This window comes from Necator americanus, chromosome III (assembly GCF_031761385.1).
Source record: "Necator americanus strain Aroian chromosome III, whole genome shotgun sequence".
NCBI lineage: Eukaryota > Metazoa > Nematoda > Chromadorea > Rhabditida > Ancylostomatidae > Necator > Necator americanus.
In genome coordinates, this window is record NC_087373.1 from 2,038,184 (window position 1) to 2,059,281 (window position 21,098).

Sequence of the window (21,098 nt, forward strand, 5' to 3'; positions counted from 1 at the left end):
TGCAACGCTCGAATACTATAGCACTCCGAAGTGAAAAAGTATTTGAGCACTTATATAATCCACATTACATCTTATCACTAAAAGGATGTAAGTGTTGGTGCGAGGCTTGAGGTAAGGTGTAAGGCATAGTTTTTGCGTCCACTATTGACTTTTTATATCTATGCCGATTGTATGCGGCTAGCATGTGTTGGATTCAGTCCAAATACTGAGCATTCGCATATAATTGGTTATTGTATGCTTCGAGCTTTGCAAAATATTTAACCAAGCTAAATGAAAGTTCTTAGTGGTCATTTCTTCGCCAATAATGGATCTTTCTAGGTCTTTCTTATGCAAATATTGGGATCCGTTGAATATAGGACATGGTGCAAGCTTTCAGTTTTTGATTCTATCCATCTACCAAGGACCACCGAACGGAATATCAAGTGGTTTCGTGCTCAACAAAAAGGAACTTGAGCGTTAGTATCGTCCTTAGCACTACGGAGTTACCATGAAATAGGGAAAATTAGTTACTTAAATTAAATAATTATCGATGAAATAGTACTTTAGCACTCAAAGAATCGAAGTGCTGCGGTACAAACCAGGAATTTTTTGTCGCCTGTGCTTTTGTTAGCCTGGAAAACCGCAACATACTGAATTTTTCTGTTCAACGCGCACTTCTCCACCCATAATCAAGCATCGATCACCCTCGTCTCTGCAAAAACAAATGCATCAGTACGCTCTTTACGCTTGTGTAATTCTTTTGCTGTAACATTGTCGCTTATTTAGCGCACCAGTAGCGATGAAGGATAACAATAAGAACTATGTTACCGAAAACAAGATAGAATAGTTTCCTGTTCGAGCACTCCAACTACTTAGATCCAACACGTATGCGCCAGCACTCGCTTTTTCCTGACAATAACAAAGGGTAGAGAGAGTGTGCGTGTCGCCAGGAGCCGCCTGTGTACGTTGCGGTCGCTCGGATAAACATAAGTGCCGGAAGTGTACGTCATTAGTGTATGCGAGAGAACTATATTTCAGATATTTGCACTGGTTTTTGACCGGTTATAAGTTATCCGCATGTCTGAAAAAGAACTATGGAGAACATGTTATGATTGCAACAAAAAATTTTTATGCACTTTGTTAGGAGTATGCAGGAAATTTAACGATGATAGTTTGTGCATTGACTTAACAGAATTCCAAAAAAAGCTCAACTCTCTATTATTTGTCTTCCCTGCTGCACTTTTTTAAATCTTTTTTTTTTTTTGCTCTCGGGATGTTCAGTAACTTATGGTTACGTCTTGTGGGAACTAATGGTAATTTTGTCAATTCATGTTGTTGTTATTGCTGCTCTTTTTTTGTTCTAAGCGGAGCTCGGTTATGTCTTCACTTGCTCAGATCACCATAATGGACTGGCATTGTATTTCAGATGAATCAGAATTTAACCTATACTACATATACGACAGACCCTCGAACCCCGCAGGGGCAACAGGTATTAACAGCACGAATTGTAGCATTAGTAAAGCGAAAATAATCCATGCGCTGATGCTAAACTGTTGCCTTCAGGGGATGTCTTTTCATCCTTCTTCTTATCAATCTTCAACATATACTACATCATCCACTGCCCCATTCCATTCGTCGAGCTCTACTGCTTTTATTCCAAACAATACGATTACGGTGAGTATTTGTTATGCCAGTTTATTTTTTTTTATCTATACATTATATTTTTATTCTTTCTGTTCTATTTCATCTCTCGTTTCCTAGTATTTACGTTCAGTTAGAAAACGGAATAGGATGCGGCATTATTGAAAGGAGCATTGAAGAAGTTTATAAGGTTGTTTCAAGGATGAGAACTAGTTTAACCTCTTCACAATCCATATGCGAATGTGTTTCTAAATGGGTTTCTCTTTCAGCTGCAACAAGCTCCGCTGACTAGCCGTGGTCAAGTTAGTCAAACGCAGATGCGTTTGTCGTCTGATAATGATGAAAAAAGGATTTCTCAGCTTCTTGACACCTACTTCATAGAGCAACCTGCTCCGTCAACATCCACCTGGGCAACACCCAGTCACCAAACAGTTCAAGTAAGTTTGTAGATGGGATTTTCAATTTGCAGGGGCTCCAACTTACATTTTTTTAGGTACAATCGAGTCAAGCACTGCAAGGTGTCCAAACATTGCAGGCATGTTCTACCGTTTTGACGCATTCATTGTTCAATATTTTCGTTTCATATTCCTCTTTAGGTGGCTCAGCTACAACCACAAATCTCTTATACGGGAGGAACACTCGTTACTACTAATGTGAAAGGGGTTGGGGTGAATATGAATTTGAAGGTTGCACCAGTTTCTCCCGACAAGGCTGAGAAAGAGCGCCTAAAGAAGGCGCGCCAAGCGGAAGCTGCTCGAATGAGGTGCGAAATAAAATGGTGCCTTGGAAATTGAGTGGTTAAATAACCTCATTGGTTTAGATATCATCGTTTGACGCCTGCAGAGAAGCGCGAGTTGAACCTCAAAAGAACCTTAGCTCAAAAGAGGAAAAGACAACGGGAAAAGGAGTTAGAAGAGTTGGAGTCTATTCTCAGAGAGACTAACGACATACAGGTGTAGTCCGAGATCGATTAAAGATTTGAACATAGGTTGAATTCGAATCGCTAATTTTTTCCTCACAATTCAGTTAACATGGTCCTTTCCATAATGTTTTTTCGAAGAAAAATTGCTGTAATGTTGTGTTCCAGGAAGATCCTGACATTACCGAACAACTCCGAGAGAAAAGAATGAGAGCCAAGTGGGCAGAAGCCGCACGACAAAGGTAAGGTGTGACTCACACTTACAATAGCTTGGAATCTAATTGTTTTTGGTAAAATGTCAAGGCAGTGCTCAATGGTACCCTTATAGATATGCACGCATGACCCCGGAAGAACGGCGTGCTCATAATAACCGCCGACGTATGCGTCAGATGCAGAATGCATTGGCGGCTGTGAAGGTTAATTTTGATGAATTCATCTCCTAAACAGATTACCTCTGTTCTCATCAAGTTATCGTAGAATCACTCATCGTCACCTTTTAAAGGCATGCCTTTAAAGAAATTCGTGGCCGTATATTAGAAATTGGTGTTTAGGCTGCTGGAGGAACTGGTGATCCTATTAAAGATGAAGAAGCAGTCAGAGCTCACATTAAGGCACAAAATGCCAAAAAGGCGGAAGCAGCGCGACAGAGGTAGGTTTCTAGCTTATGCAAACTCAGTATTTGTAATTTCTTCCATTATTATTTTTTATTGCGTTAATCAGTTCGAGAGGACGTCTTTCATATATGTTGAGTTAGGTATCATCGGATGACTGAGGAAGAAAAGCGAATCTACAATCAGCGACGCACAGAAGCGTTTAGACGGCGCAGAATGGAGGAAGAGATGTTGCTAGCTATGCCAATCGGTCGAATCAATGGAGAAGCTCTGGACAGGTAGTTTTTCGCTCCGTATCGGATTGTTTGAGCTTCTAAAGTGTTGGTCTTGATGTGTTAGTGAATCTTCTTTATTCAGGGCCCAACAGATTGTTGTACGTAATGCAAAACGGGCAGAGGCGGCACGCTTGCGGTATCAGCGCATGACCCCGGACCAAAGAAAGGTGAAGCTTGTAATAATATGTTGCGTGTACGTGTTTATGTACGTGTATAAAAAATATTCCTAGTTACAGTCATATAACCAAAAGAGATACACACCGAAGCGTAAGCGCCTTGAAGGTATGGACTCTATGATGTCCTCTAGTGGTGGATCGTTGTCGGGATCTTGTAAAAAGGTGCTTGTGTTTGAATCATTCTTCTTTTATTCAACTTGTTAGAGTTAATCGTCTTGCAAAGTCTTTTCCCATTTCATGCTTATTATGTTTTTCTCGTAGGAGGAAGACGCTTTGTCGGCCATCGAACGAGATGTTTTGAAGAAGACTCAACAAGCGCAGCAGGTATGACGGAGTAGAATACTAGGGGAGCTAATAAATGTTGGACATATCTCGCTTGATTTGTTCCACTACTCATGTTTCTGGTTGCAGCGATGTTGTAGTGAACAACATTAAGGAACACTCAACTTGTATTCCAACGAACTTCGAGGTGTTCCATAATCCACCTCTTCGATGTTTAGGCCATAATGAGGCAACAACGACAGTCTGTACAAGTGCTGTCACAACCAGTAACCACAACCTCTACCCCTCAAGGAGTCCAAGGTGGAACATACATAATACAACAGGGTACCTCAACTCCAGTTACACATATCGGGCAAAATCAGGTGCAACAGGTTAGTAACGAATTTAGATATTACTTGGATATCCATACATGTACAATGATTCTTTCTTCCAGATCCAGTTAACTCCTTCAAACGGTGTGACTCATCAACAGGTAGTTCATACCGTTCATCAGGTACCAGTGCAAACAGTGCAAACGATTCAGGGACAACAAGGTGGTCATGTAACTGTAGCACAGCAACAAGTAAGCCGAAAATTCCTCTTTTCTTTAGTTCGTTGTGGTGGTTTGTGTTGTAAATGCACGCTGTTTCTGTTCTCGTTTCTTCTCTATCTGTGCCTATCCGTTCTGTAGATGCCGTCCTCGTCGGGACATTTGGTTGTACAACATCAAGCTCCTACCACATCTGGTGGTCAACAGCTTGTACATCAACAGGCAGCCCCTCAACAAATCACCTACACGACTAGTGGCATGATGGTGAACGGGCAGCACGTGCAACAACAAATAATCAATCCATATGGAGCTCCACCGTCTCGGGCTTAAAAGATGTTCTCGGCAGATTAGTAGCTGGTTTTGTTTGATTTTTGTGTGAGTTTTGCAGTTTACTATCTTGATTCGATTTCTTATTCATTATTTTTTCCTTAATCATATTCTTCGTACAATTAGATAGCGAACTAGGCTCAATGTTTTTCAAATTGTATTTTTTTTATGTGACTGAGGAGATTGAGGAATGTTCACTTCATATATTTACTTCAGATGATAAATTCATCCATAAAGAATTCATGTTTTAGTATTTCCCTTTATAGTACAAATGTTCGGTTTCCATACCTCGAAGCCACCACTTCAACCACGTCTGTTACTGAACGTGCAGCGGCAGAGGGTAGGGAGAGATTTTGTTCTCGTCACTTTGATGTGTATTTCTAAGGTTTTATTATATTGATTATGTGTGCCTGTTTGCAGTATCTTGCTATTCCATTTGGTATTGTTAAAAAGTCAATCTATCGTATCGGGATCACGGTAGATTGACGTTTATAGTTCGTAGAGATGAATTGTCATCTTCACAACATTTTTCTTTATTTCGTGATTTCTTAGCTGTTTTCTTGTCATTTCGTTTTAAATGTACTGTATAACGGATACCAGAGGCACACAAACTTAATAAACATAATGCCATTGCTCCAGTGTACTTGTGATAGATGTTTTTCGTTGCTATATCTACATTGCATTGTTAACGTAATTAACTTCTTGTGCCTTCTAATGAAATGGATTCGTTGAATTTTAGCTTTTTAAAAGTCGTATGAACCAACATCCGATTTATATAACCGCGGGGTCTCCGAGAGAGAGTGCTTCTCCTCACAGTCGAATTCTGGAGACATTGACACCGGCGGAGGTTTCTACGTTTTCACAGTCGAACCTTTCCTTTCATCCGCAGGTTAGCTTGCCTTATGATCTTTCTTTCTGTTTCTTGCCATGTTTTAAATTTCATCTGATTGGTAATTCCAGACCACAACTTATTATTCACCTGCTCCTACTACGTTCCACGCGAATTCAAGCACTCTGTTTTCGAACGACAGGAAAAATGAATATGTAAGGATAAAATAAAAATTCTACGGACGAAGGAACACTTTAACCACTTGTTTCTCGTTCTAGCTTTTGGTCTCATCGAACATTATGTCGTCATCAACATCTTCTGAGTTAAGTCCGCAAGGATCACTCCAAAGTCGACTACCAGAGTTAGCTACGTCCTTAACTACCTCTGATAATGGCATGGTAATTCTTTTTGAGAGACAAATCTAAACCTAAACAGACCGGTAGGTTACGCACATGTTTAAGCTTACGTCTACGGTCACATTGTCGAAAGAACATCCAGCAGTCGCTCAAGCAGATCAAATGAATGCCTTCATTGATACGTATTTTGTCGAACACGCCCCGAGCACTTCCTCTCAAGACATGGACAGTGTGCATCAAGATCATGATGAGTGCGTGTCTAAGCCAGTTTTGGATTATTCGTCATTGAGTGAATTTGTTCAGCTTCGACCATGTTCAATCGATTGATGAGGAACTGGATGCAATGAAAAAGAAGCAGAGAGTTGAGCAAATGCGTAGAGAAAAGGATAGAAAGGAATTAGATGACTTGCTGCGTGATTCAAGCGAGGGAGAGGTATATTGGTCCAAGCGCTTCTGAAATTGCTTCATTTTTGTTCATCTGCTGAATATTAGTTTTCCAGATTGATCTTCAGAAATACAGAGAGCAGAGGTCGAAAATGCGACGTGCTGAAGCGGCACGTTCACGTTACCAGCGTATGAGTGAAGCAGAGCGAAAGTCAGTACGAGTTTTTCTAGCGTTCGATTGACCGTAATTCGTCAAAATCTTTGAGTTATAGGACGACTCCTCCGAAGAGTTCGTCTCAGAACAAGAGGTTTTTTTTCAGGGTTTATAACCAACGTCGACGACTTCGAGCGTTGGGGCTGGATCCAGACATGCCTAAAGGCTCATTTATTGACAATGAAGCAATACGAGAACATATAAAAATGGCGAATGCCAAGAAAGCAGAAGCTGCACGTCTGAGGTAAGCGTAGGTAGAATTAGCTCTTATCTACTATTCTTCGCCAAAGTGATATGTGGAAGTGGAATTATAAAACTCATGCTGTATGGCAATCCTCTTAGAGATTATATTGGAGATATAACAGTTCTAGCTTTACAGTAGATTTGATTTGAGTTTTCTTGTGACGTTGATAGTGGTAATTGTGGAATATTTCTGACATGTTCGATAATTAACGTTGATTAAGGGGTGCGGTGCGTTAATCTCTCTACTGCACTGCTTCCACTTGCGGATATTGATATTGTTCGCTCGCTTATTGTCTTAGATGTTTTGAGCAAATGAGATTCAAGTAATGCACTTTACTGCTATCCATTATGAAGTAGTTGGAATTGGAAAATTGGAAAAAAAATTGCTAATTTGAACTATACGCCTAATTCTTACCTATTGTATGCGGAAATTCAATAGAACCCTCAGTAATGGCGATTTTCCTAGTGGGTAAGAAAGGAGTTATGGAACAGTTCTTAAGTGTCACAATACATTAATTATGGCATTTGTTTGAAGGCGTTCTGAGGATGTTTTACCTCTAAGAATTTTCCCGTTTTTTCATTCCAGAACTTTGATTGCTATTCTTGCCGATCTTCACACATTCGTATTTCTCAAAGAATGTTTGCAGAAAACTTAGTTTGCCATAATATCTTCGTCGAAATAATCCATTATTTTCTGCACAACAGTAGTGCACTCTAAAATTGTGGGTAAACCATCACCTCTTGCAAAATAGAATAGCTAGGACACATCATTAAGGGGAAATACCTGACTTGCTATTTTAGTCTTATTAGAGAGGGCTATCGCATATTGGAATTACGTGGGTCATTCGGTAGTTGTTCGGCTATTGTCACGACAGTTTTGTTGCATTCCCTTCCGGCTGTTCAAAAATGAACCAAATCTTGTAGTCGTGGTGAGCAGCTAAAGGTTTGAGCCAACAAATGGCAACTAGTAGGTGGAGCGTTTTGTAGGCACTTTTATCGGTCACATAAGTATGAGTGCTTCAGGTACCATCGAATGACGGTTGAGGAGAAACGAGAGTACAACCAACGACGTACAGAATCGTTCCGCAAACGGAGACTCGAGGAGGAAATTCTTCTTTCGACACCAGCTGGTCGAATTTCTGCGGAGGCATTGCAGAAGGTGCTGCTTAATCGTTTTATGCATGTGGAGATACATTTTGCGATTGCGGGTTTAGGCTCAACAAATTATGATAAGAAATGCTCGTAAGGCTGAAGCAGCAAGGGCTCGTTATCAGAAAATGTCTCCAGAGCAACGAAAGGTTTGGATTTGTTCATATTTGTTTGTTTGCTTGAAATTGTAATGGATATCCTGTATAGGAGTACAATATGCGACGTGCACAGGCAAAGAAGATGAGAGCAATGAGTCGTGAGAATCGAAGTCTCATGAATTCAAATTGTTCAATAGGTAGAGTTTTAACACCACAACAATTTATCGGAGTTTTATTTTCTCGAAAGAAACAAAGACAGTTTTCTTTTAGTATCAGGCGATCTGGGCGATTCATCTGGACTGAACTCATCTTTCGAAGGTAACAACACAGTGTCGTTGTTGGATTCAAGCGATATTTCATCGGCTGTAGAACATCTTAATTCTAATTCTCAGGTACTAGCTATGAAGGCATGCCTTGTGATGTCCTTATATGCTGTGATCGAAAGCATCCGGTTATCCCTAATTTTATAGATATCGCATTCGACGGATGACATCTTTGAACAAATGGAGCGTGAGGTTATTAAGCGGACGAAGCAGGTATGGATAATGGCTACCTTGTCATTCCGGTTGTATTTTTCAGCTTGACAATTGTTCGCTCGTCTTATCACTTGGGATTAGCCGTAGAACTAGGTGTTGCAGTGGGCGGTGCGAGCAGACAAAGTGCTGATTAAAAAAAGAAATTTCGTCGTTTGTTATCTGTGATCGTCATATTGATCATCGTAGTTATCAAACGTATTATTTTCAGGCCCACATGGCTTTAGCTCGTCAACAACAACAACAGTCGCAGACGAACCGTTTCCCTTCGTCAGTTGATCAACATCTTATCGAGAGTGACACAGTTTTGATCACCAATGATGGACATATTGTGGATGACAAGTGTTTTGTGCAGGTATGCCTTCATCATTACTTTTCAAAATTCTGATTTCATTTCATTTTTACACGCTGAGACAACACTTTTGTAGCCTTCACAATTGATCGACGAAAAAGCGCTCCACGACATGTTACTCACAGGGCTGGACGCTAATGGTCAGCCGGTGGAATTGCGAACTGTCGATGGAACATTGATTCGTGGAGAAGAACAACTACGGTATTTAAGCCAAACCCAATAAATTTTCCTTCGTGTTATATATTATCGATATCTCTACTCTATTACTTTAAATTACTCCGTATATTTTCGGTATTTCAGCGCTATAACAAATGGTCAACCCTTCCTCATACATCCGCAACCTTTGCCTATCTCAAGTGTTGAAGAACAAGGGAAGGCACTGACGTTTTCCAATGGCCAGGATCAGGTGAAATAAGCGAAGTTTTTGCTATCATTCGGCACATAACGTAGGAACTACATTCTAGATCGAACTTGTTTCTTCTTCATCCTCTATGGTTCTGGAACCGTCTAATGCCCTTTATGCCTCGCATGAAATTGTCATTGATGACATGGTTTGTGACAAGTTCATTTATATCAGAATTGCACACTGAGAGATTTATTCTCACAATCCCATGGGGAGAAGTGTTAGTCAAACGGCTACTTGTTGAGATCTTATTGTGCTATTGTGCTTGGAGAATGGTGAAGATAGTGACAAGCGATGCAGCAAACGATGTGACAACGATATGTTCACTAGTATATATATATATATATATATATATATATATATATATATATATATATATATATATATAAAAAAATATATATATAAATAATAATAAAAAATATATATATATATAAACTCTAATATATAACTATATATATATAACTCATAATTTGCATGAATATAATGATGAATGTTCACCACTTATTTGATTTAAGATTAAGCGGTGCACTTCCTTCGTCGGGCTATTGATTTTTGAGAAAAGAAAAATCACTTGAAGAGAAGGGCAAAAAAGAGGTTTAAAAAAGGATTGAAAAGGAGAAGATTTTCCGGTGTTCAACTTGTCTGTTTGCTCTGCTAGTTTAGAGAGCTACTCAATCCTTATCGTATGTGTTGTAGTTATGAAAATGTTATAGAAGTAGGAAAAGTCATTTTTGGAGAGATTTGCGGGATCGCGGTGGTTTCTTTCAACTAAATTACGGATACTATAAGCTAGAAATGTTAAGCTTGTAAAAGTATTATCTTTAACTCATTTTATTCTATGTTCCAATAGTAATACTTATACTTCGTATTCTCAGTTTTAGAAGAACTCATAGATGCTTTCTTAAAACTGCACTCGTGTGGTCCAAATGAAACATTAATTTCAGCCGGAATCATCGCAAACAAATATCCGTTTTCAACCTCAACCACAACCTGAGTCACTTCGTCGGGTTCTCCCCGTATCTATGGGTTCGGGGGACGGCAACACTCGAAGTTTAACCGTGGCCGAGCGGAACGAGATCAGTAAAGCGAAGAGAGCGGAGAGGGCGCGAATACGGTTGATAACCACTGTTTTCGGTGGAATTTTTGCATGAAAAGTGAAATATTTGTTCAGGTACCACAGCATGCGACCTGAACTACGGCAGCAACAAAATGCGAAACGTGCGGAACTGTTGCGAAAGGTAATGTTTAAATCTCACAATGGATAAATGCTTACAAAGTTTTGTTGAGGTCCAAATAAGTGGTAATATTTGTATTGTTCTGTGAAAGGCCACGATGGGTTTCAGCTTTCTGGGTTTAGTTGTAAAAGCTAAAAAATCAATTCCGAATCCGACATCTAGGCAAGACAACGTGATGAAGAATTGTGTCATCTTGCCGAAACGTGCCAACTCGACACCCTCGACGAGGAAACCCGACGTGCAATTGCTGAGGCACAGATGAGGCGAGCGAGAAGGGCTGAGCAGGCCAGAGCGAAGTATCATAGAATGAACTGGTGTGTTAAACTGTATTGAAAGTTTTTGAGGAGAAGAGGGTGATGTGTGCAAATTATTTCGCACAGAACTCTTAGATTTTAGCTTACCATTTACGTTTTTTGCCTCACTTTTACGCTAATTCTACTACGAACAAAAAACTAAATGATTTTTTCAAAGTGTTTCTCTCGACTATTGTCTTACAAAAGTTATCCTAAATATGTTAACGTTTTCCAGTGAGGAACGTAGACAGTACAATGCAATGCGTGATGCACAAAGACGTCAGAGGAAACGTGCTCAAGAAGAAGCTCGCCAACGAGCGCAAATGAACGGTAGTATCCGAATATTTGCATTTACTCCTATTCTTTATGAACTCCATGCTTCTTCAGAGGTATTGACCACTGAGACAGGTCTCAGCCCTGCATCTGGTTTGTCACCTACAAATGATTCGATCTCGCAGGACAATCACGGCCTGTCGCCAGGAGATGGGGAACCTGGTCAGATTATTTATTCAACATACGAGATGTATCAGGAGCCGATGACGCGATGGGAGCACTAGGCGTTATCCCAGATCACAAGTTCTTATTTTCCCTTTGTTTCGCTTTCTTCTTTGAGATCATAATAAGTTTTATCGTTGTTTATTGATATTGTTACGAGTTACCACCCTGAATTGTTTTAAGAGATCGGCTCCTGTCAGAGTCAACATACATACGTGTTTCGGCTATCCGAGGTTGTTCAATTGGGGTATGCTGTCATTGTTTGTAACTATCTATTATTTTCCCCAATCTCAGTCATGCCTTCACTGAATTTTGCCAAACTTCGCTCGGATGCGTTATTGCTATTATTTGAGCTCATCAGTCGATATGTGGCAGCGGAGAGACCTATGAGCTTCGATTCCCTCTCAACATGAAAATTAAATATCTGATGAATTCTCATAATTATTTTATGTTTTTTTTTCTCCAAGACGGGTTTCTTCTATGTATCCCGTGAATGCTCTTTTGTAATCACTGCTTGTCATTTGTATAGTCTGTTATGTATATATTTTTCTGAACATATGAGATTCACAATGAAGAAGTAGCCTATACACGAGATCTACCTTTTCAAAGTTCTCGGTCCTGCTTTTGAAACCATGTCGCCAGGCCAGAGAAGGCCAGTGAAACCGAGATATTAGAATGTGCGGCATTTTTGCTTAACCAAACTTCGTCTTGAAATTGATCAGGAATTGTTGCATCTCATATACTTCCCAGACATCTTCATAGTACATTAGTACTTCTTTGTTCGTGCGAAATTCAGCTGATGAGGAGGATATGGGCAGAGCCATTGATGTCGTCACCATTTTGCTGCCTTTCACACAAAAATGCGCGCTGTTGGAAAGTGGTTTGCCTTTTCGTACGTATATGACACGTTGGGATGGAAAATGCCATCTTATGAAGGTACCTTTACACAATCTTTGTTGCTGTGTGCTATCGTTCCATGGCTTCATCTTCTTTATGATCGTGTTTCATTATGGTATTTGTTGCATGTAACGCAAAAGCCGACGAAAAATAAGCTGTGTGGTGAAAAGAAGCGATAGAGAGCGTCAGTTGATGTGCATTAGTTACCTTCATCGCACTTTTTTTTGCACTGGCCATCTGCGGGAGATCAGGATAGGAGAAGTGCGAGGACTGAGAACATAGTCAACTTCACACCGACACTAGAGGAATTGTCTTTGAAAACATGCAAAAACTCACACCGAGGAAATCTTTATTCATCTATTCTCTTCCTTTCAAATAGATTATTGAGGATGTTTTACTGGCAGAAACGGAGTTCCGGGATGCGAAGTGACCATTCTGCTTCCTATTCACGCTGATTGATATACTATGTACTCTCACATAAGGAACGTTTATTTAATTAACGTTTATTTAATCAGTTATTTTACTCTGAATAAACATGAGAGTTATGACGAATTATGATTTCGAACTTATAAAATTAATGTAACGCTATAATGCACTATGTGTAGCATATTACTCGGAATGTGTTAAATTACTACCATGAGATGCCTTTACTTCAAAACTAAGATTATTTTCAGTGTACAGCACACATCTTCGGTCCGCTAACTAGTTTGCTCTACGGGAAATCAAACATTTTTCTCTCAGCGTTCAATGTGTGTTTGGAATTTTTCGGTATTGTGCGCACTTTTCTGATTAACAAATGCATGAGAAATCATTTTTGTTTTTGATCTTCGTCTTTGTTTTTTGAAAAGAACGCAGTCTCACCATTTGAGAACAAAGACATTTCTTCTAAAATCGAAGACTGACTGGATTATTTTTGAAGTGGTCACAGAGTCTCACCATTGAATTGTCGTCCCAACCAACACCTTTTCTAGTAATAGATCCTCGCATGAGCGTATTGCATTTCTCGGTGACAAAGGAAGTCAATAAATCATCAATAAATAATCAATCAATAAATAGTAGCTCTGTTAACCATTCACCGCTGCAGCCCGCATGCGTTATCCTCGGTTTTTAAGTTCCTTTCTAATAGAGGTCAGGCGTACTTCTTAAGAATTCCTCTGGTTTCTTATATCAAGGGAAAATTACCGTTAAACCTTAGCGTTAATTCTTTACAATGTGTCCAACCACAGTATTGGTTCATAGCATGAATAGTACGACTTTTCAGTTGTGAAAACAGATCCAATGGCAGATCCGGGAAATTTGTAGTTGGAGGGAGGGAGTGGAGCTTATTTCTGGACGCCCTATCTTACTTTTTTCTCCTAGTAACTTTAGCTCATATGCCATAGATCCTCTAAGACTAATACTTAGGTCTTAGGACCCCGATTAATTTAGTTATTTACTTTCAGGAATAAGAGCGCCACTGAGTGCTCCCCCACAACTACATTTTATCCGAGATCCGAGAGTATTGGGTCCCCCCTCGATCCCTAGTGGTATGCTCTGTGGCGTCGTCCGTTTATGCAACTGCTCTGCACCGTGGTTCTTGCCGTTTTCTTGTCGCGACCATTACATGCGTGTAGACGACTCTCTTTGTTGTGTTAATAAACATTATGCCAAGCCAACCGACTGTACACTTTGAGGATCGATACTGGCCCAGATCCCAATTGCCTTTTCGCAGTTACTGTCATTTAAAAAGCGCACATGTCCACAATTCCGAGGATTTGGACATCAAAATAGCTTACGCGCATTGTATACTTAAAAATAAGAAGCGAACTATAAAGTGCAAAATTAAGGGATGAAGACAGAGGACTCAGTTTTCCATGCAGTTACTCGGTCAAATTGAGGGAAGGTATAAACAGATATTGCAAGGACTTTTCGGCTAAGAATTCCGTCGAGAATACTAAGATTTGTAGCTGCAATCGTCGAAAGATAACTCGGACGCTGGGACTATGCCTCTGAGTACGGCCGATGATGTACCTCTGGTTCGCTTTTAAACTCCTCGCAGCAACAGTATTCTTCTTCGTTGCGGTTGCGCTGCGTCGTTCCTGTCGAACGCGACTGTATGTGAAAGTTTATGATATAGTCAGGTCAAAACGACATGAAGCACGAACAGTTGCGCAAGGAGCTGCGTTCAAAGCGGTCCGGTGGAGACAGCGGTTCGAATCGAAGTGGGACCATCATGGCGAACTGCAGAGATGGGTGGCAGAAACGAGGATCCTTACAGGATCCCAATCGCTACGCCCCACCGCGCCACTTCGAACGCAACCGCTCGTGCAACTGTCCGTGCTTCATGTTATTTTAACCCAACTATTTTTTTTTCATTTGAGGTGTGAAATGGAATGAGTTCACCTGCGAAAGAGAAATTTCTTGTTAGATTTAAGTCTGCTTTGTCAATTTCTTGCGCACAGACAGTTCAAGAGAAGTCCACGAGCATGGGAAATCCTAGATATATGGTGGAGGGACTGACTGAGGTAGGAAGTGCTATGCTGTTGATACGAGTGCAGTTGGAAGTATATAGGCAACCACACATCGCAACCTGATTCAGTGAGTGCACATACGATAAATTTTCCGACTTAAGATTATGTAGCCTCCGTTAAATGTTAGTTTTTTTCACTTACAAATACTACGTCTATGCGTTCGGGCCATTCGACTAGCGTTCACAAACTTTGGAACGTATATCACAGGACCGCTTCACAACCGTTGAGCAAAGATAGTCGTAATGAGGAAATTATTGACGCTGTCTGCAAAGGTTGTCTTGATACATTCTTACATTCTTTGTCTGTGGTGATAAAATGTACTAAAATATTTTATTTCACTAATTCATCATTTATTTCCCTTTCTTTTTGATTAAGAGGTCAAGTGGGACATTTCCACCATTAGCGCATCGTGAGCACACACAAGTCTTCCGGCCGCCACGTTTTTCGCAGTATCCCGTGCCACAGTTCTGAAAACGGACATTTGGAATGCTGTAAGAATGCTTGAAAATTCAACAATGTTTCAAAATTCTATTCAAAATACGACTATTCCAACTGGTAATCTTTCTTGCTTGAAATTTTGCCATTAAGTATTCACGAAAATTGATTTTAGACTCATATTTTCTTTGCAACATTGAATATGGAGATGGGCGTAAAGTTAAACCGTAATTTTCGAATGTCTCATCATATTTCCACAAATGTCAAGTTTTTTTTTCTTGGCCACTATGACCCTGAGTTCGCGACATAAGGAAAAGCAAGAAAAGGTCTTATGCAATATCTTTTTGTGATAGAGAAAACAGTAGCAAAAAGTCTAGAAATTAGGTCTCGTACCTCAGTGGAAGTCATGTGTTCATAACTTTCTAGATATGGAAACAATTTATGGGGTCGGGTCAAAACGACATAAACCAGGGTGTAGTTGCGCAAGCTGCTGGGCTGGAAACGGCGCGGTGGACGTAGCGGATACGGTCAAAGTGGGACCATCGCGCACTGTAGCGATGAATAGTGCTAGCAAGGTTCCTTCTGATCCTAACCGAGCCGCTTACACAACTGCGCCGAGCTTCGTTTCGTTTTGACTCAACTGTACTGAGGCGACCGAGACACCACAACGGCAAGCCTCTGATAGGGTTGTAAGTTTAAGTGGAAGCTTAGGATTTTGTGGTCAAGAAGAAATCCGTCACCTGTATACTGCAGGACGTAATGCAAGCTGCTCTGGCAGCCTTATCAAGAATAGGAACATCCATTCTGGCACATGTGGTAAGGTAAATCTGGCTTACAGCTACATCGACGAGGACGAATATTGTTAGGTAAAAAAGTAGTGACCTCATTGTGTTTTGAAGTTTCAAGACTCCTATGAAATGGCGATGATGCTGCTTTGAAGTGCAACTAAGAGTAACTAATTTCAGAAGTGAAGATTCACTCAAATGAAAGGGCTGTAGAAAGTAGACGAACTGGGTTTTATATCGTACCATCGATATATTTGCCAAACTTGTCAAACTAAACAATTTGTAGGTGAAACAGATGGCTACGATTTCACCATCTCCCATGATTCATAGGAAATATGTTTGAAAAACGTTGATGGATCGGTTTCAAGATTAGTTCTTCGGCCGATTAAGGCAACTGATCGCATGACAACTCATCGTTTGCACAAATGTTCAAAAGAAAAGGCAGCAAAAAGACAGATTTGGGCTGTATTTTGCAGGTAACAATCCTTAACAAATGATTATCGCATATTTTATTTTGCGCCCACAAGGACTCCGGTTTGCATGTTTTTGTAGGCAGTAATGGTGATGTGACACAGTCTACTTAACATTTTAATGTTCAGTGGTCTCTTTTCGTTTTCTTTTTTTCCAAAATCAGAATGATGTGTCCAAATAAATTCATTTCTTAACAACAGTGTGACTGCGTCATTTTGTGGTTTCATCCAAGTACAATTGCTGGACTATAGATATTAGTTTCCATTAAATTTTCATCTTCAAACCATTGTTGGAAGTACAAGGTGTCGAACACCTAACTCATTCATAGTTTTGTGATAAGAGATTCAATATGTACATGTAATACTTTGATACAAGGTGATGGCTTTTTTTTTATCAGTTGATTATGATTTTCCTTTAACAGTGTTCTACGGAGCTGTTGAGAAAAGAAAGGGAATCATTTGTGGTTTTGCGAGGAGAATATCACGAACAATTCCAGTTAGTTTCGCTTTCCTTATATTTCTTTTCGGAAGACGCTATTTTCATGATGGCTACGACAGACTGTCGCTAATAGGGACGAGAATATATGAGTTGAGACCCTGTATTTTCTGTTTCCGTACTTGTAGAAAGATTTGCATGTGGTTCAGGGTCTACGTCGTGAGGGCGAAGACTTCTGTGACAGAGTCAACCTTCTAGAAAGATTACGAAGTAATTTTTTCTTTCTTTTTTCGTTTCGAATAATGCGAGTCAACCTGTTTTCCTAGCATATGTGCGGATACAACTCTACAGTATTTTCGTCGGCGTTTAGACAAAACTCATAATTTTGATGTTGTTTTTTTTTGTCTCGTATGTAATATCTTGTAATCTTCTGTGGTAAGGGGTGTAGGTAGTGATCTTCACGTTCTACAGACTTGAAAGTTCTGTAACTATACAGAGTTGGATCGATGAACAAGGATGTTTCACTATCACAGCAGATTTAATAAATGGTCGTTGTTATGTACGTGCACAACGTGAATTTCGCTTATAATCTTGTGAAAATGACCTGATGCGTGGTCTGATGGAGACAGGGTTTAGGATCTAGGTTGGACCACTGCTAACTCCACCCGGACTGCGGAACCAGCGATGTCGCACCTCGATCGCAGCCGTTGGCTCCACTACGCGCTTCGAGCGCAGTCGTCCACTTAGCTGCAGCAGACTTCAATTCGTTTTGATCCGACGATACATTTTCACCTTTCACTTCGTGCTCTTATTCCGAGTAAGAAAGCCTTTTCTGTTTGAGTTAACAGGTTGAAAACAGGATTTATGTTTGTTTGTTGTGCGAAAGTTCTTTTGGTGAAACTTTATTAATGGCCTGACGTTTCGACAACATCTTCTTTACCGAAAGGCTGAAAACTGCTCGGGGTTTTCTGATGCTGTGCATATCCCACTAAACTCCTCATCTCTCCTTGCCAGTCACCGATATCTCTCCAAGTACACCACATAAGAACTTCAAAAGAAAGACAAACTGACCATTCTCTCTGGCTAGAGAGCTGTGTGAACCATAGAGATTGTTAAGGGGAATCAGATCTACGCACTGTGCAGTATCCTTTAGTACTACGTGTCTGGATAATGCTAAGGAACTACGTGTGGGACTATAGCTCACAAAGTGTTACGAACGGCGTAAAGTCATTAGTACTTGATCGGTACTCATTTCTGTCATTCATGGATGGATTGCCGATGAAAATCCAGAATGATTCCAATGCCCTCCCAGCAGATTTTTCTTTCTTGTGGGCTGATATCGTATACTTTATTTCAAAGTTATTTCCGTGATGTTTCTGTTTCTTGTGCGGTCCTGTCATCGAGCTGCTGCCGTATCATCGAACCTGTAGGCCTTTTCCCTGCCAAATGTTCTTTGATAGACAAATCCTTCATGTTTCTCCGTTATAAATGGCGTTGCATTGCAAACAAAAGGTCGAAAAAGGAGAAGGAGAAATGATAGTGTGCAAGTACCGTTAGGACACCCGAAAATTTGAGAATATTTATGAGAGATTCAGACAATGTATGCAAAACGATGGTCGCCACTTTCCTGAAGTGGTAACCAAAAAAAAGTTGAGCTTTATTGCTTGTGTACTGGATTTCATATGCGCTTCTAACATTTGTTAAAACAAATCAAGAAAACAGCCTGCTTTTTGTACCTTTTCATGCCTGTAAAAAGTGCACATTGACGGTCTCCAGCTATAGTTGAATCTTCTAGTAGTTTACGTTTTGAGATGCTTAAATATCAAATATATATATATATATATATATATATATATAATATCAAATATTATTCATCACCTCAAGAATTTTCAAACGAGAATACTTGGGTTGTCGATTATATCGCAAGAATCACATTGTTGGTAACTCGGTTGATGGACTGCAGGTATGTATTTCGATGGTGCAAATTCTGACAGCTAGTTTTTTTAAATGGATGTTATTCTTGAAAAAAGAGTTGTACTCACGTAGTTGACTTTCATAAGAAATGATTTTATTCGTATATGTTTTATAAAAGTGTTTTGATATTGCCGTCAAACTCGCTCTTTGTTTTTGTTTGGAAGTTAAATTAATTTTTTTTCCTCGTAGCAGTTCCACTCATTTACAAATTGAGGTCGAGCATGGTTTTATCTGAGGGATAATGTCGTTGTTTACGCATGCACTGACATTTTTGGGCTATGGGAAAGTTACTTTTTGCGTCTTGAGTGTGCTTGTTTGAGTTCTCAAAGAAAACAAGGATTATGGCTACATTAAGATTAGGATGGAAATTATTTACATTACGTTGACGGCTATGACATTACGTCCTGTAAACAATCTCAAAAAACTTGCCTTTCAGAGAGGAGATTATGCTTCATTACGATTCCAGTAGAGAAACAGTAAGATTGATGAGACGTAACTATCAAAAACGTATTCTGGCACGTATGTAACTCTTTTTAATACCCATATCAACAAATCGCTCCCATCTATCCCACAAAATGTGTATCCATCATTGTCTGGAAAGGTAATTAATTCCGTGTTACACTTTCAACACGTTCAAGTGGTGACGCTACTTATTTGTTATGGTGTTTGTGAAGGAATCGTTCTATAAGTTTCTCTCAAGAACAATGTGCACAGTCTTATCATGGATTTCGTGCACGATTAGAGAAAACATCTGAATCTACGTAGTTAAAAACACATTTGAGGAAATCTCGCATGTTTTCCGATTACCTATGGGAAGTATGAGGAAGTCTTCTGACTGAAACGATCAAGGAATATAGGAGATAACGATGAAAGATGGGGTACGTGAAATGTGTGTGTTGTTACTGTTGTGGTATGTTTTTGTACAAGTATGAAGGGTGTTGGCAGTTTTCTTTTCAGTGTATTTTCTAAAAGTAATCGTTGTGTTATGGGAATATATGTCGGAGAGAATGTGCGTTATTACTTATTTAATATGCTGATTACAGCAACACGTATTGTTGAAAGCATTAGAAATGCGCCGTTCCACCACGCTTTTGACGCTTCTGACCATCTCTAATATAAAATAATCTAGAAGTGATACAGGATGATGATAAAAAGTGTGATAAATCGCCAAGTTTGCTTCGTTGGTAAGATTTTTTCGATCTCGGAGCATAATAATTTGTTATGCTTGTGATAACTGTCTACTCCTTGTCGGACCATACAGCAGGGAGGCGGCCCACTTCTATGTTATGATGCTTTCTGTTTTGGCCGGAGACAGTCGGCAGTTTTTCTGCGTCTTGATTGCTTCGTTTGATAGACATTACCACTGATTCACCGTTTCCTTTTTTGGGTATAAGATCCCAAATTATCGTGAACGATCCTAATTTACGCGCACAAAAATCACGATACTTATATTGAGCGCGAGAAATAAAAGAATTCGTAACTTTGAAGAACGGAAGAAACTTTCTAGAGGGAAGTTCTGCTTTTGTAATCGTTCATCAATTCTTTCCCCAAGATCTCTCTGTAAACCACAGCTATAGTCAGGCTAAAACAACTTGAAGCTCAGTTGCTTAAGCTGCCACCTCGAAGTGGTGAAGCATAGCGGTTTGGACCGAGAAGGACCCCTGCAGCAACACGGATCGTTACAGTTCGGGACGGTCCCACCCGAGCCCAACAGCTGGATCCACCGAGCCGCTTCGAGCGCAGTCGCTTATGTCGCCTTGACCCTACTATATTAGCAATCGTTCTTAATCTTACTTTTTCTTCATTGGAACTATAAGTCTTCATGGTTGGTTTACATTTGCTCTGATATCTTTGTGTTCCTAGTCTGCTTTGCACTAGCACGTTCTGTGCTAGGCAAAATCATGTCATTTGTGTTTCCTTTTCATATTCAAGGGAGAGTTAGTTATGTGCTGCTTTCGCAAATTACCGTTCTGCTGTTCTTTTTCCTCACCACGTTCCTTTTTAGTTTTTCATTGCTAGAAAAATTCTCCTCTCTTTAGTGAAATGAGTTTCTGTTTCTATTAAAAGAACGGATTAACAATGCTCTGATGTATAACAGAATCCTGTCTTTTTTTTCTAAAAGAGGAACTTTACGTTGGCTTCGTCTGTTGTTTGTTTGTTGAAGACTTCAACATTTATTTACTTGGTGAAAGTGTTGGTAAAAGTGAGAAGTGATAAGTTTCGGGTAAAATGAAGCCCGGAGGAGGAGGGGGGTGCACTTCAGTGGCG

The 21,098-nt window shown here is 39.9% G+C and overlaps 3 protein-coding genes across 6 annotated transcripts; 2 read left to right on the forward strand and 1 right to left on the reverse strand.

Moving 5' to 3' along the window:
* Positions 1–1,405: 1,405 nt before the first annotated feature.
* RB195_008359 (uncharacterized protein) lies at positions 1,406–13,892 on the forward strand (the record flags this gene model as incomplete). 4 transcript variants are annotated; one of them, XM_064194809.1, is made up of 42 exons in its annotated part: positions 1,406–1,468; positions 1,543–1,653; positions 1,754–1,810; positions 1,890–2,057; positions 2,114–2,155; positions 2,217–2,383; positions 2,441–2,573; positions 2,708–2,781; positions 2,868–2,955; positions 3,091–3,188; positions 3,294–3,428; positions 3,508–3,592; positions 3,662–3,763; positions 3,863–3,925; positions 4,102–4,254; positions 4,317–4,355; positions 4,407–4,445; positions 4,554–4,676; positions 4,759–4,787; positions 5,006–5,079; positions 5,125–5,216; positions 5,479–5,628; positions 5,700–5,783; positions 5,847–5,966; positions 6,030–6,175; positions 6,228–6,357; positions 6,425–6,519; positions 6,629–6,766; positions 7,789–7,924; positions 7,980–8,063; positions 8,122–8,209; positions 8,283–8,404; positions 8,483–8,548; positions 8,757–8,900; positions 8,974–9,098; positions 9,198–9,303; positions 9,362–9,448; positions 10,245–10,414; positions 10,472–10,538; positions 10,698–10,849; positions 11,064–11,158; positions 11,216–11,385. In XM_064194809.1, the coding sequence occupies 42 exons, from the start codon at positions 1,406–1,408 to the stop codon at positions 11,383–11,385; spliced, it is 4,410 nt and encodes a 1,469-aa protein (XP_064045952.1). The 4 variants fall into 4 exon arrangements, with proteins under 4 accessions (XP_064045952.1, XP_064045953.1, XP_064045954.1 ...); XM_064194810.1 differs by lacking the exon at positions 1,754–1,810; XM_064194808.1 differs by lacking the exons at positions 1,406–1,468; positions 1,543–1,653; positions 1,754–1,810; ... (14 more) ...; positions 4,554–4,676; positions 4,759–4,787 and adding exons at positions 12,120–12,215; positions 13,663–13,892 and having other exon boundaries at positions 5,011–5,079; positions 5,160–5,216; positions 11,216–11,323.
* A 1,188-nt stretch (positions 13,893–15,080) lies between these two features.
* On the reverse strand, positions 15,081–16,052 carry RB195_008360 (uncharacterized protein; the record flags this gene model as incomplete). Its single annotated transcript, XM_013446151.2, has 2 exons — positions 15,081–15,197; positions 15,906–16,052. The coding sequence occupies 2 exons, from the start codon at positions 16,050–16,052 to the stop codon at positions 15,081–15,083; spliced, it is 264 nt and encodes an 87-aa protein (XP_013301605.2).
* A 747-nt stretch (positions 16,053–16,799) lies between these two features.
* Positions 16,800–17,226, forward strand: RB195_008361 (uncharacterized protein; the record flags this gene model as incomplete). The annotated part of the gene is made up of 3 exons (XM_064194811.1): positions 16,800–16,916; positions 17,066–17,126; positions 17,183–17,226. 3 exons carry the CDS (start codon positions 16,800–16,802, stop codon positions 17,224–17,226), a joined length of 222 nt encoding a protein of 73 aa, XP_064045956.1.
* Positions 17,227–21,098: the final 3,872 nt, after the last annotated feature.